We start from the raw sequence: 13717 nt of genomic DNA on the forward strand, positions 1-13717 counted from the left end.
ATATGATTAATATTCTCAACCGCAGAGTCACACTTTTTACACAAAATATCACATTGGACAAGTCCGTATATCAATTTATTTTTATAGATAGATTTTACTTACTAAAAATATTTATTTTATATTTTTTGTTAAATTTAATTTTATTTTAAAAACTCTAAACCTCACATCGGACGAGTCCTAATCTAGTATATACATATATTTAAAGGATGAGAAAAAGATTATGTTTCGCAGTTTGGTGTACTGTTTGAGTGGTTAGGTTTTGGTTGGTGAAAAAATATAACAAACAGAAGATAATAATATGTGATTTTTAGAATTAGACTTCTGAAGTTTGTTTGCCAATCTTTATATAATGAAGAGCAAGCAGTTGTCTTTCCATCCTCAGAAATTTACATCACCTCCTCATATATGTATACGAAAGAAAATGACCAGGTCAAAACCAAAAATTTTGGAAATCATGTGTTAGTTTTCTTCTATTATTTTTGTCTCTTTATATTACATCATATGTCATGACCATGTCAAACAATATTTTACTTATTAAAAAAACATAGGTTTATTGTCTTCCCCAAATGTTAGCAAATGTTTTTTGTACCAAATTTTGTATAAGAGGTCTGATCATATTTTAGGCCAATAAACAAAAAAAAAAAAAATAACTCACAACATTATATCTCTTATTCGGCTATGAACTAACTTTGGTTTTCTCGATGCATTAGAACTTAGTTGTACTAAGTTATTAATATATTTTTACACTTCCAAATGGTGGAAACAAGAACAACTCTGTTCCCAAACAAGATTTGAAACTTGGTCCAAAAATTGAATCTATATGGGACAAGAATTTGGAGACTAATGTCAATATGGTGGAACCGATGTAGTGGGGATACAAAGATATAACTTTTAGTTTCTTACAAGACATATAAGACAAGTTATGTTAACATAAGACAACAAAGAGATTACTACATAGAGAGTTTATTAAACTAGAATAACACAAATTAACACGATATATCTAATTAGATTAGAATTGCGATCAGGCTAAAAGCCAGAAATTTTTCTGCCATCTTGTGTTGATCAAGTACCCACCAACACCTTTGCATTGTTTCCTAACACCAATCGTCAAGCAATCTGCACCGTTGATGCAACGATTCACGAGCTCCTCTGATCTGCTAGGTCCACATAAGCTACACACACACAAAACGACAACAAAAAATTGTGTAAGTAATTATTGAAACGAGAGAATCATGATGGGGAAAGAGATCTGACGGTTGAGATGACGCACCAAGAGATGAGTGGTGCAGATTTTTTCTGACCCAACACAAGCACAGAGACTTCAAGCTTCTTCACTTGGCTTAACACTGTTGCTAGCTTTGGTCCTTGAATCACCAATGCCTCCACATCCACCTTTTTTCCAAAACAATTACATTATTATAGTTATGTTCTCACAAATTAGTATACACATTTGCTAATAATTTCTCCAAACTAATAGTATAAAACTCTCAAGGAATTTCAAGTAATTAATTATAATAAATGGTGAATGATAATGTTAGAAAAATATCTCGACAGTTTTCTTAGAAATTATCAATCTTACAAAAAACTCTACCTGATTACATGTTAATATGTTAGTTGTTTTCGAACAAGTACCATTTTTAAAAGCCAATTAAAGTATTCTTAAATGGGTAAGGACACTTTTTAAGTAACTACATTTGTGATACCAAGTATACTTTAGATCTAATAGCGAGTTTTAAAAACATTAGATCTAAACTAAGAACAAAAGCTGCATTTCTAACTGAAAAAGCTATACTTTACAGAATGAATAATGATGAAAGTATTCTCTAAATCCAAAGTAATTTTCTTTTCTTTTTTACAAAAAACAAAGTGAGGAGCCATCAGTCACTATGACCATCACAGAGACAGATTCTCTCACGCATGCATTACTCCAAATCCAATACTCAAGTACCTCAACACAACTTACTTATCCATCAAACCCAAAAAAATTAAAACCCAAATATGACTTCTCTAACTAGTTTCCAAAATCCAAACATAAAAAATAGCAATTATCTTCATTGCAAACTATAAAATTTGGAAGCTTAATTAAACCTTAGTAAGCCATCTCTTTGTGAAAACAATAATGATAGTAAGCTTAATTGTTTAATTTTTGGTTAACTAATAGTAAGCTTAATTAGTAAGTACGTACCTCGGGTTTACAAGCTTTGCAGAGAGAACCAAGAGATTGAGCCAAAGAAGGAGAAGGTTCATCATGAGGAGAGACAACATGAAGAAGAGTCATCAAATCTCCTTTGTTAGTCAAATGAGTCAAAGCCCACATCATGGCATGCTTAGACCTCGAAGTCTCGTCCACCACAACCATCACTCTCTTAGTTCTTGCAGCCGTGTCTCCACCAGAGTAAACCCCATAAAGACCCTCCATTGAGGAGTAACCACCACCACCACCGCTTGTGTCGTCGTTGAAGGCCGTTGAGCTATCTCCGGAAGTCCACCTTCTAGAAGCCGACCTCCAACCTTCTTTTCTGCTTAGTTGCCTAAGGATCGAGTTTCTCGAGAATTGCATTTTCTTTGGAGGAGTATAGTGATGGGAAGTTGAAGATTTATGTAGTGAAAAATGAAGAGAGAGGGAGGGAGAAGAAGTAGGTAGTAGGAGACTATAGTAGAGCCTAGAGAGAGAGAGAAAGTGAACAGGCTTTGATGTAAAACTCGAAATTGTGAAAGAGAAGAAGAAGAGAGAGAGAGAGAGAGGTGTAATTGGTTTTGCTAATAAAGAGTGATGCTCTTAGAGCATCTTTACTCGAGTAACCCCCTAATCGTTCCTCAAAAAATAAAAATAAATTAACTTTTTTACAAATTATTATTATTTATTTATCTTTTAAATCTGCTCCACTAAACAGATGACACCTGTTTTGTTTGTTGAGAGTATCGGTTCTCAGATTACTCTGCCAAAGAACGTTTCTCTCTTTTATCCTCTTCTCTCTCTTCTTTTTATTATTTTTTAATAAGAGTATCGATAAAAGAACTGCCAGTAATAATGGTCTAAGGGTGAATCATGTGCCCACAATAAAGTGTGTTATTTAATTGCTAAACTTTAAGCAACCAAACAATAGTATTTTTGTACCTTTTCTATATATATACGGTAAGATATTAGTTTGGTTTAGTTTAGTTCTGTTTTATTTGGTATAGAAATTTTACAATTCTAAAATGTCCATTTAAGTAAAACCGAATTGAAATTATTAGTTAGAAGTTTTTTGGGCTAAAAAGTACTAGTTAGAAACTAGAGAATAGGTTTGTCTTCAAAATTGTTATAAAGTTTTGTCATTTACTCCAACATTCACCATTTTAGCAATGTCACTTTTTTTATGGTCGCCAAACCTTTTAATAATGGAGCACAACTATTGTGAAAAATAGTCCATTTTGTAATAAATAATGTTTGGATTTTCACATTTTGGTTCGATTTTCATATTTTAGTCAATTTTGTAATAAATAATGTTTTCAAGACGACCGTAACGGTTTGGTTTTAATCTCCGCTTTCTTAGTTTTCTTTTGCATGTATGAATACGACTAATCATCTATAGCTGGAATATGAAGCAATTACACACTATAAAACTTCTACAAGTTTCCCTCTTTTCAAGGGTACGTTTCGAGGAGTCACATTCACAATTTCACCGATATGATGTTCAATACGATTACAATAGAGTTGATCAATAGTATCTTTTGATGTTATAAACACAAAACTACAACTACCAAAAGAAACAAGCATGGTGTTAGCAAAGAAGATCGTCATTGAAGATCATATGTATGTAAAAACATATGTGTGCTAGAACTATCGATTTGTATGATGAGGGGGTGTAACGAGTTTGCAAGTGCAAAATGTAAAGTGACATAGAAAGTTTGTTAACGAGGTTCGGTTAACAACCTACATCCCCGAGACCTAATCTAGAAATCATCCACTAAAAAAGACCGCAACCTACAATTGCTATATGGCATTCACCACTCTTTTCTAGAATTATAATAAAAGAAACTACTACTCTATTGTCTTCTCCGACGAGTATAGCTTCACAACAAAAACATCAAAAGATCTTTTCATCTTCTTGATGGGGCAACGTCACACACATGTGTGCCTCTCTCGATAAACTCTAGACGCGCAACCTCTCTTTGTCACGGCTGCCATCTAGATATACCCGAGACAAAAACCCTAAGGTCCAAATATTCTCGTAATTTTATTTTCTTGATTTGAAAATATATTGATCTCCATTCAAGGAAACTTCACGTCTCCAATAGAATCACGCCACATCATCTTCATTCCAAGCTTGAATCGTCCAATGTTTAGTTTTCTTCTTGCATATCGCAGCAGCTCCTTTTTGAACAACAAGACTTTGCACACTCGTCTTTGTTGCATCAACATACTCCGACTGTGTTACACATACCCATCTCTATTGCAACCTGCATTAACATACTAAGTCTAACAACCTGCATTAGCTTTTGTCTCATCATTTTGTTTATACGTTTTGGGGTTGACCGGTAGGTTTGTATGATGCCCTGCCCACTAACAAAGTGAACCAACACGAAGCTGTTCATGCAATAGAAATGAAACGTTTAATCACACATATCAAATCATACATGAATACATCAATACACCAAAGTCATATCAATACTATAGTATAGGGGTGGTCCAGAAAATGAGAAAAAAGGATCTTATCTCTTTCCCTATTAAACGTATATTTTGGTAACTTTATACGTACGTAAATTTATGGGTTTCATCTATGTGTCAGATTACCTCATTCACATTTTGCTTTCATATCTTCCTTTGTCCTCTTCTCCCATATCAATATATCATCGTCCCACACTTGTATATTTCCTTTGGAATTTTTTTGCTTCTTTGTTTTTTTCCTCACATTTTCGGTGTTTAAACAAGCCAATCACACACACAAATAAGACCGAAGGGCTTCAAGTTTGTACATTCCCTAACCTCAAAATTTAGTGCAACAAAACAAGGGTCTTCAATTTTGTAAGCATCATGATAGTAATTAATGAGTTCGTTTTATAAAACTTTGTTTTATATTTTTGGGTAATATTATAAAAACTTGGTGTTAAGGTTTATACAAGAAAAAATAAACATCACATCATGTTTAAAACAACTTCTATTTTTCTTATGATTTTAACAAGCCTTGAAAAAGAGATCGAACTCTTTAATTTTAAACACTATTAAGAAATATGCAATATTTTTAAATGTAAAATAGGACAACATCTGATCAAAGGTACTCGAATAATGTAATATTTTCAAACATGTTGACCGATGAGATGGTCAAATAATAATTCCAATTCAAACACGCATACTTCTATGGTACTAAGTTCTATAACCCATGTGTTTTCTTCTAAATTACTTCATAACGATAAGAAAAGGTTTGGTCAGTCTCTTCATTAAACATTAAACAAGACTAATAAAGTAATACAATAGAGATATGACCCCTGTGACTGTGGGTTGTGAGACACTCAGGGTAAAAATATAGGTAGTGAAAAGAATAGGACAATAATTATCAATTTTTACAGATTTGGAAACTGGTGGAAGGGTAAAATAGATTTTTTATTTTATTTTATTTGTGGGTGTGTGTATAAAATTAGAGAGTTGTTTGCTTCTGCATCTTCCTACATTCATTTGTCAGACTCAAAACAAGTGAAGAATCATTTATTCTGACATAACTTCCTACCACACAAAATTCTGTTTTAAGCTCATTGTAAAAATGCTTATTAAAACGTAATGTATAATATAATTGCATCTGTTTAAATGTAAAATCACAACATAAGAAATGCTTGTATTTTACTACAATAGTACTTATATAGTTATATGTATCTATATCTTTTTAGTATTAATTAAGGGAATTTTTGTTCTCTATAATAATGTTATTGAATTTTTTAAGTAGAAAGATAATGTAAGAATTATATTTTTAGTTGTTTAAAATGTGAACTGTGTAAATATGTATGAAATTTTCAAATACTTTATCGAATTTATTATTTTATTTTAATTAGATTTGAAGTAGATGGTACTAGTAAATAAGTAAAAACCCCATATATCAACTGTCGAAAATTAATGTCCAGTAAAAAGTTAAATTCTATGTTCACCTTTGAAGTTAAATTGTTTGTGTTACACGAATATTGGAAATAGGAAGCATGAAAGTAACAAGCTCACTCCATTACAGAACACTACATTAATATATTTATATATGTATGAACTTGATCAACTTCAAAACCACAATTACCTGAAGACACATATTTTGTTACAGCACGGCCAATGCAACATGCTAATTTAAGACCATTATGTCAACATTTTGCTTCAAACCCACATTTTAAAGTAACATGATGATTTACAAACTGTTGAAATTAGAAGTGAACTTCTCGAAAATGAAGTAATTATCATGTAAATGTGCTCAGAGAACTAAGTCAAGTATAGATTAAAATGTTTTGGAGTATGTGGAATAAATGAAGTAGTCTAGATAGAGAGGCTTATAAATTTGGTTTTCGTCAACGTCAATAATTATTGGTGATGCTGTAAGTTTCTCTGTAGTATTAATTAGTACTAGTATATATACTAGTATATACTATAAAAAGTATCGGTGATGTAAACTTGCAAGGTCCTCGTGAATTGAGCCACGTAACGTAAACTCTTTCTTTTTATTGTAAAAAAACTTGACCCCCAGTAAAAAATGAGGATGCAGAATCAGTAAAATAAAGAACCCGGTTTAAAGATTCCAGTGTCATTATGATAAATGAAAAAAAATTGTTCTAGTATATTATTTGAAAGATGTGAAAGCATGAAGACGTTATAGTACTACAAGGCTGTGTTGTAGGACTCTGGAAGATGTTTACGCGTCTTGGAGGAGTCACGGATATTGGATGACGTGGCAATACTTTTGAAGGCTTGTTAATTAGAGGACAAAATATTATCATATTGACTAGAAGATTTGGACTTATCCTTGTTTAGGAAAGTAGGTCATAGGAGGGTTCCTATATATTGTGTTATTAGGCCAAACATGTTGTTTGGCTGTTCAAGAAGAATTTTAGAGAACTAAGCGAGAAAGCTTTTAGGGTTCTTAGGGATTTTGGTTAGATTAAGAATTGGTCAGTGGCAAGTCGTGTTGACTGTGTGTAAATCTGATTAAACATATCTTGTAAGATTGTTTAAGTGATTCTTAATAAGAAAAGAAGTTCTTTTCAATATTGGCTGCATCTTCGTTTTTACAATTGGTATCAGAGCAGTCAACCGACGAGAGCTCTATACTCGCTACAGGTTGAGATCTTGGGATAATGATGCAGTCGGGTAATGAGTTGATGATGCTTCAAAGGGCTGTGATCTTGGATGAACAAAGCTATGGTCGTTGGAAGGTCCGCATGGTTTAGTTGATCCGTAATCTTGGTGAGGATGCTTGGACGGCTGTTGAAGAAGGCTGGGAGCCTCCATATGAGAAAACCGAAGCTGGTGACAATATCACTAAACCTAAGGCACGCTGGACAGTGGAAGAAAAAAACTTGTCTAAATACAATGCTAGGGCTCTTAATGTTATCTTTGGTGCTATTGATGATGATGACTTTAAGCTTGTTCAAGGTTGTGAGTCAGCTAAAGAAGCTTGGGATATTCTGCAGAAGACTCATGAAGGAAACTCAAGTGTCAAAAGAACAAGATTGGATCAGCTTGCTTCTCAATTTGAAGTCCTAAGGATGGATCCAGAAGAGACAATCTCTCAGTTCAGTGCTAAAATGAGTTCTATTGCCAATGAAGCTAAGAATCTTGGTAAAACATACAAGAATACCAAGTTGGTTAAAAAATTAATTAGGTGTCTGCCATCTAAGTATGCAGCACACAAAGCTGTCATGAGAGTCTCTGGAAACACTGATACTTTGAGATTTGAAGATCTGGTTGGTATGTTGAAGTCAGAAGAGATGGAGGTTGCTGAAGAACAGAGAATTCATGACAAAGGGATTGCATTCAAGGTAGATGACACAAACGACCAGCTGAAAGAGATAAAAGATAACATGTCCTTGATGGCAAGAAACTTTGGAAAAGCTCTCAAGCGTGTTGAAAAAGGACAGGGACGAGAATTAGCATGTTGGAATCGAAGTGCTACAGGGAGGTCTTGTTCTACGCCAAATATATATGAGAAAGAAAAAGCTAATCGGAGAAAAGAGATTCAATGTCTTGAATGTGGTGGTGTTGGTCATTACAAACTTGAGTGTCCAATGGTTAAGCGCAAGGAGATGAAGTGCTTTGAATGTAAAGGGATTGGACATTTAAAATTTGAATGCCCAAACATGGTGAAAGGAAAGAATAAGGCATATGTTAGCTTTAGTGATTCAGAATCAGAGAGTGATGGGGATGAAGAAGATGGACGAATGTTGAATCTTTTTGCATACAGTGCTAAAAGTGATGATATAGCTGATGAAAGCTCAGATGATGATGATGAAGAATCAATTTCAAAAGAGAGCTATTGTATTTTGTATGACAATTGGGTTCAGTTGTGTAATGAAAAGCTGTTACTTGTCAAGGAAAAACTAAAATTGGAAGCCAAGGTCAATATGCTAGAAGAAGAATGTAAGTCTGAAGTTACAACTTGTAAGGAGCTACTTCCTGCTGAAAAGGAGTCGCTTGAGAGAAAGTTGAGAAATCTTCAAGAACTCTATGGTTTGGAGAAGGAAAGATCAACAAGCCTTGAAAGGGAGCTGAATGAGAATCACAAGAAGATTAGGATGTTGAATAATGGTGGCAAGAAGCTTGATGAGATACTATCTATGGGAATTGTAGGATCTCAACATCAAGGTCTGGGTTATCATAAAGAGGAGACTATTGAGCTGTTGTCTCGTGATAAATCAGTAAGTTTCGTTAAGAGCAATGTAAATCATGAAGCTGAGTCAAGTATTCTGGAAAAAGTGGTACAACAGAAGGTCTCTGTAGCACCAACCCAGAACACACGACATCAACATATATCTTCTCGTGAGCGAAAATGTTGGACTAAATCCAAGCGAGGACGAAGGGTTTATGAATGCTTTCATTGTGGTAAAAGTGGTCATGTGAGATCTTTCTGTTACAAGTTTAAGAACAAGATCAAGGAGCTTTGGATGGCAAGAAAGTGTTTTATTGATCCCTTTCATTTTTCTAGAGTCTGGGTGGCTAAAAAGGATTTGTACAATAAAAATTTCGAGAATGATGAGACAAAGTATGATCAAGGTTGCAAAGAGTCTGAGGAAATCAACCTATGCTGCAATCTCTCGAAGATAATCACTGAAGAAGATGTTGGAGTTGAACCTGAGGTTCTACAGAAGCATGTTGCAGAACCACCTGTACAAGAAAAAGTCACAACTGAATCAACAAGATCCAATAGTAATGATTGGAATGATGAATCATCAGGAGTCTTAGCTATATCTAAACAGTTGCAAGGTCATAAGAATCAGTCTGCTGCAGTTGCATTTGTTGAGCAAACCGTTCGTCATGTTCAGCTGAATTCTCAAGGAGTGCTACAACATTTTTTTGTTTCACAGGTTGAACCTAAGAACATTATAAAAGCTCTTGAGGATTATTTTTGGTACAAGGCATGATAGGAAGCTTGTTGTGTCTCCCTGCATATATGTCTTCATCCTTGTTTTTATATGAATGTGCACTCACGCTGGGGGAGTATGATGAGATGGTGATATTGGTGATGATAGTGATGTTGTGGCTGAATGTGGTTGAGGCTTATGGTTTTGAAAGATTCTAGTAATATGCACATCTGGAGCTTGAGTTGTCACATTCAGATAAAAAGGGGGAGAATGAAAGCATGAAGCCGTTCTGGTGCTACAAGGCTGTGTTGTAGGACTCTGGAAGATGTTTACGCGTCTTGGAGGAGTCACGGATATTGGATGACGTGGCAATACTTTTGAAGGCTTGTTAATTAGAGGACAAGATATTATCATATTGACTAGAAGATTTGGACTTATCCTTGTTTAGGAAAGTAGGTCATAGGAGGGTTCCTATATATTGTGTTATTAGGCCAAACATGTTGTTTGGCCGTTCAAGAATTCAAGAAGAATTTTAGAGAACTAAGCGAGAAAGCTTTTAGGGTTCTTAGGGATTTTGGTTAAATTAAGAATTGGTCAGTGGCAAGTCGTGTTGACTGTGTGTAAATCTGATTAAACATATCTTGTAAGATTGTTTAAGTGATTCTTAATAAGAAAAGAAGTTCTTTTCAATATTGGTTACATCTTCGTTTTTACAAGATGTTCTTGTGTTAACTAAGCATGTTTGATTCTTTGCATAACTAGAAAACATCACGGGTTTTATAGATGTACATATACGAGATACCTATTTAAAATTAGATTTGGCGCAAAGTGTGAGAATAGAAACGAATTAAGATTTAAGGGTCACGTAAATGATATATTGTGTTACTCTTTTATGTGTCAGCCTTTTCTCCAACCCGTGATGCTAGGAATCAGCCTAACTCTCATCATTGTCACTCATGTCTTTGTTTATTTTATTAAATTTATATTATTCTTTTATTTTCTTATGCCTTTCTTAATCTACAGTTTGTGTAACTTCTTCTTCTTTATATAAATATGTTTTCGTTTATGAGTTTAGATTATTATGTAATTGTAGATGCTTTTAAATATTTATTTTTTCCATTCTTCTCAATATTTTTAGATGCAAAAATCCAATTATACTCTTAAAGAGTAATCATTAGATTATTTGTTTTTTCTTGAAAATATTGGTTGACATATACGAATCCCCTTTTCAGGTCTCTCTCATGCAAGTGTTCCTGGCGAATAAATTGTTTGTTTGATGCTTCGTTTTTACATATCTATATGATTGATGTTACGTAGGTGCTTGCATTTCTAAACAAGAATTGAAAACCAAGTTGTACTTATAGATACATTTAGATACAGTTCTTGTGATTACTAAATTACTACTACATATAAGACTCGTCTTCGACATCAAATGGCATCTGGAAGATTTCGTTACTATTATTAGTGAATCACAAACTTAACCAAGAAGAAGACTGAACTGAATAAAAATGTTTATAATTGAGTTATGCAGCACTGTTTTCAGAACAATAGTTAATTCTTAATTACTCAACATAACTAAACATGTTACAATCATACACACTCTTAATAGTTACCAAATATGAGAATATTTCTCGGTAAGATCACTCTCAATGGCTACTTGCAATATCATCAACCTCGAAGAAAAGCATTTAGCATTCGCTAAGGCTTTGTTTGTATACTACCACATAACATATGGTTGTAATCTAAAGCTACACGTCCTGTCAAGATTGGACCAAACCATAAACTCTTCCATGGTTCGGTTCCACTCCAAACATAATTAGATGGTTTATGTACAATACTTTGTTCAATGTGCTGCTATGACGTAGATTGATTCTAATCTCCAAACACTTTACAAATTTTGAGTTCTATTTTTGGTCTTTACTAAGTAGAGTAACTGCAAACTTTGTTCAATATTCACACATTGTCTGCGTTTATAAATGAGAATCAAAGAACAAATTTTAAAATTTTGACGTCAAGATAAAATACAACATTGATCAAACTCTACTTAAACTATTTACACAAGCAATACTTGAAAAGAGCCACACAGAATGACAAACCCAAAGACAGTTGGAGTATCATCTCCGCTTTCATCGCATTAGATAGAGACCTCTTATAACTTTCAGAGAGCCCTAAGAACAACCTTGCTAGTCGCATGAACACCCTTAGCAGCTATCTTCAGTGCACCACGAGCTTGGGATAACCTGAAAAGCGAACACCAAAGATGCTACTTAGTTAACTCAAATAAAAATGTATCTCAAGATCATTAGCAGAAATCAAACATACCCTCCAAAAGCAAGTCCCCAAGTAGAAAGTGTGTAGAACATTTTCCCAGCATGCCATATATCCACCACCTTCCCTACCTTGCTCAGAGTTGTTACTTCTTGTACCATAACTGCAAAATTAAGCCAGTCGAAAAGCCACATGAACAAACTAGAAAATTACTGGTAAGATCGGTGACAAATAGAAACCTTTAAATACCGCTAATTCTTCTAACATTTGTGATTACTAACAACTAAAACAACAGACTCAGGGTTACTATATCAAACCCTCTATTTAAAAGCTAAAACTGAAAGAGATATTAAGTTGTGTAAAACTTACGCTTCTGAAGCTCTTCAGGTTTCTGCAAATGGAAAGTAGCAGCCAAGTCAAAAATCTAAGATTTTTGATGTAGTTAAACATTCCAAAACTGCATACATACTCAAAGGGAACTAAGAGACGAATACAATACCTTAGCTTTGGGATTAGACATAATGCATTTAGCCAAGAAGTGAGCAACAGCATCAACCACATGCTCTTCATTCACAACATTAATAGGAACCATCCCATCAGTAACCAAAACCCACCAACTTGGCTCTTGATGATCCATCTCTATTAGCACTTCAACAGTCTTTACATCATCTTCTGAAAAACATACAACACAATCCAGGTATCAACTGACAACACCAACTTGGCTCTTGATGATTCATATCTATTACCATTAACTGACAACTCCTAGGTCTCTGAAAGAATGCTTTTACTTCCGCATAATCCAGGCAGCTTTAGCTGCTGTTGGAGCACCTGAAAATCAGTCGATGTGATAAACGGGTCTGTGTATTTTGTTTATGCAATTCTCCTTAGCATGTTGGTATTAAATTTATTTCATCAATTTACACATTCTTTTCGGGTTTTTGCAAACCGGAGAAGCTCTTGTCTCGTCGGTTGATAAAATGATATTTGTTCGATCCACAACTGTTGGCAAGATGGTACAGTCTTCAGACTTGGTTTTTCATTCTAATCAGTTTATTACGAGTTAGGGCATCTCCAACCCCATTCTATTTTAGAGTCAAATCTCTATTATAGAGCAACATTTGCTCTAACCCTACTCTATATTTTACTCTAAAATAGAGAAAATAATAGGATTGCTCTATATATAGAGCAACTCTATTCTCACCTCTATTTTTTTACACTAACTCTATTATAGAGGTGAAAATAGAGTAATACATTGGAGAAAAACAGTGCTCTATTTTTGAGTTACTCTATTTTAGAGAAAAAAATAGAGAAATACAATGGAGATGGTCTTATACTTATGTAATATGTTGCAGATAATAAGAAATGTTGCTGAGACATGGACACCTGTCACTCTCGAGCTTGGTGGTAAAGATGCATTTATCATATGTGAAGACGCAGATGTCTCACATGTAATTGTTCTTTCTGTCTCATGGTACTCTCTTTGTGCTTTTATGGTTTATAATTGGAAAAAGGAGGTGTCCCCTTGATAAAATTAATGCTTCTGTTGTACAATTTAGGGTGCACAAGTGGCTGTAAGGGGCACTTTTCAGTCAAGCGGGCAAAATTGTGCGGGTGCTGAAAGATTCTAAGTTCACAAAGACATTTACAGTGCATTCATTAGCCAAGTAACCAAGATTGTGAAGTCAGTTTCTGCTGTAAGTGCTCTGTAATTAAAAACGGATAACAATTTGCGTGACATTTAGTTTTATCCTTATTACAAACAGAAATTCAGCCGGTTCCTGATAGTTGTTTGTCTTGTGATTTGTTGTTTGTCATCTTGACTCCAGCCTCTTCATTAGTATGTCGTAATGGGTTCTGTTTTCACCACCCTCGAATTCTATTCTTTTGTTTCCTACTAGTATATGTAAGCCACATCGGAGGTTAA

The 13717-nt window shown here is 34.2% G+C and overlaps 1 protein-coding gene and 1 long non-coding RNA gene across 2 annotated transcripts; both read right to left on the minus strand.

Annotated features, from left to right (window-relative positions):
* Positions 867-2752, minus strand: LOC104757959. The gene is made up of 3 exons (XM_010480752.2): positions 2186-2752; positions 1271-1392; positions 867-1172 (listed from the first exon to the last, which is right to left on the minus strand). The coding sequence occupies exons 1-3, from the start codon at positions 2558-2560 to the stop codon at positions 1022-1024; spliced, it is 648 nt and encodes a 215-aa protein (XP_010479054.1). The 5' UTR covers positions 2561-2752; the 3' UTR covers positions 867-1021.
* Positions 11637-12187, minus strand: LOC104757960. Its single transcript, XR_762589.2, has 3 exons — positions 12163-12187; positions 11848-11956; positions 11637-11765 (listed from the first exon to the last, which is right to left on the minus strand). It is a non-coding gene; the product is annotated as an uncharacterized LOC104757960 (long non-coding RNA).

This window comes from Camelina sativa, chromosome 17, assembly GCF_000633955.1.
Source record: "Camelina sativa cultivar DH55 chromosome 17, Cs, whole genome shotgun sequence".
NCBI lineage: Eukaryota > Viridiplantae > Streptophyta > Magnoliopsida > Brassicales > Brassicaceae > Camelina > Camelina sativa.

Excerpts from the sequence above, each read along its gene's own strand:
- LOC104757959 (XM_010480752.2), bottom strand. The coding sequence starts at position 2,560 with ATGCAATTCTCGAGAAACTCGATCCTTAGGCAACTAAGCAGAAAAGAA. Across the intron at positions 1,393-2,185 it reads GCAAAGCTTGTAAACCCGAG|GTGGATGTGGAGGCATTGGT; the intron begins GTACGTACTTAC and ends TTTGGAAAAAAG. Across the intron at positions 1,173-1,270 it reads TCTGCACCACTCATCTCTTG|CTTATGTGGACCTAGCAGAT; the intron begins GTGCGTCATCTC and ends GTGTGTGTGTAG.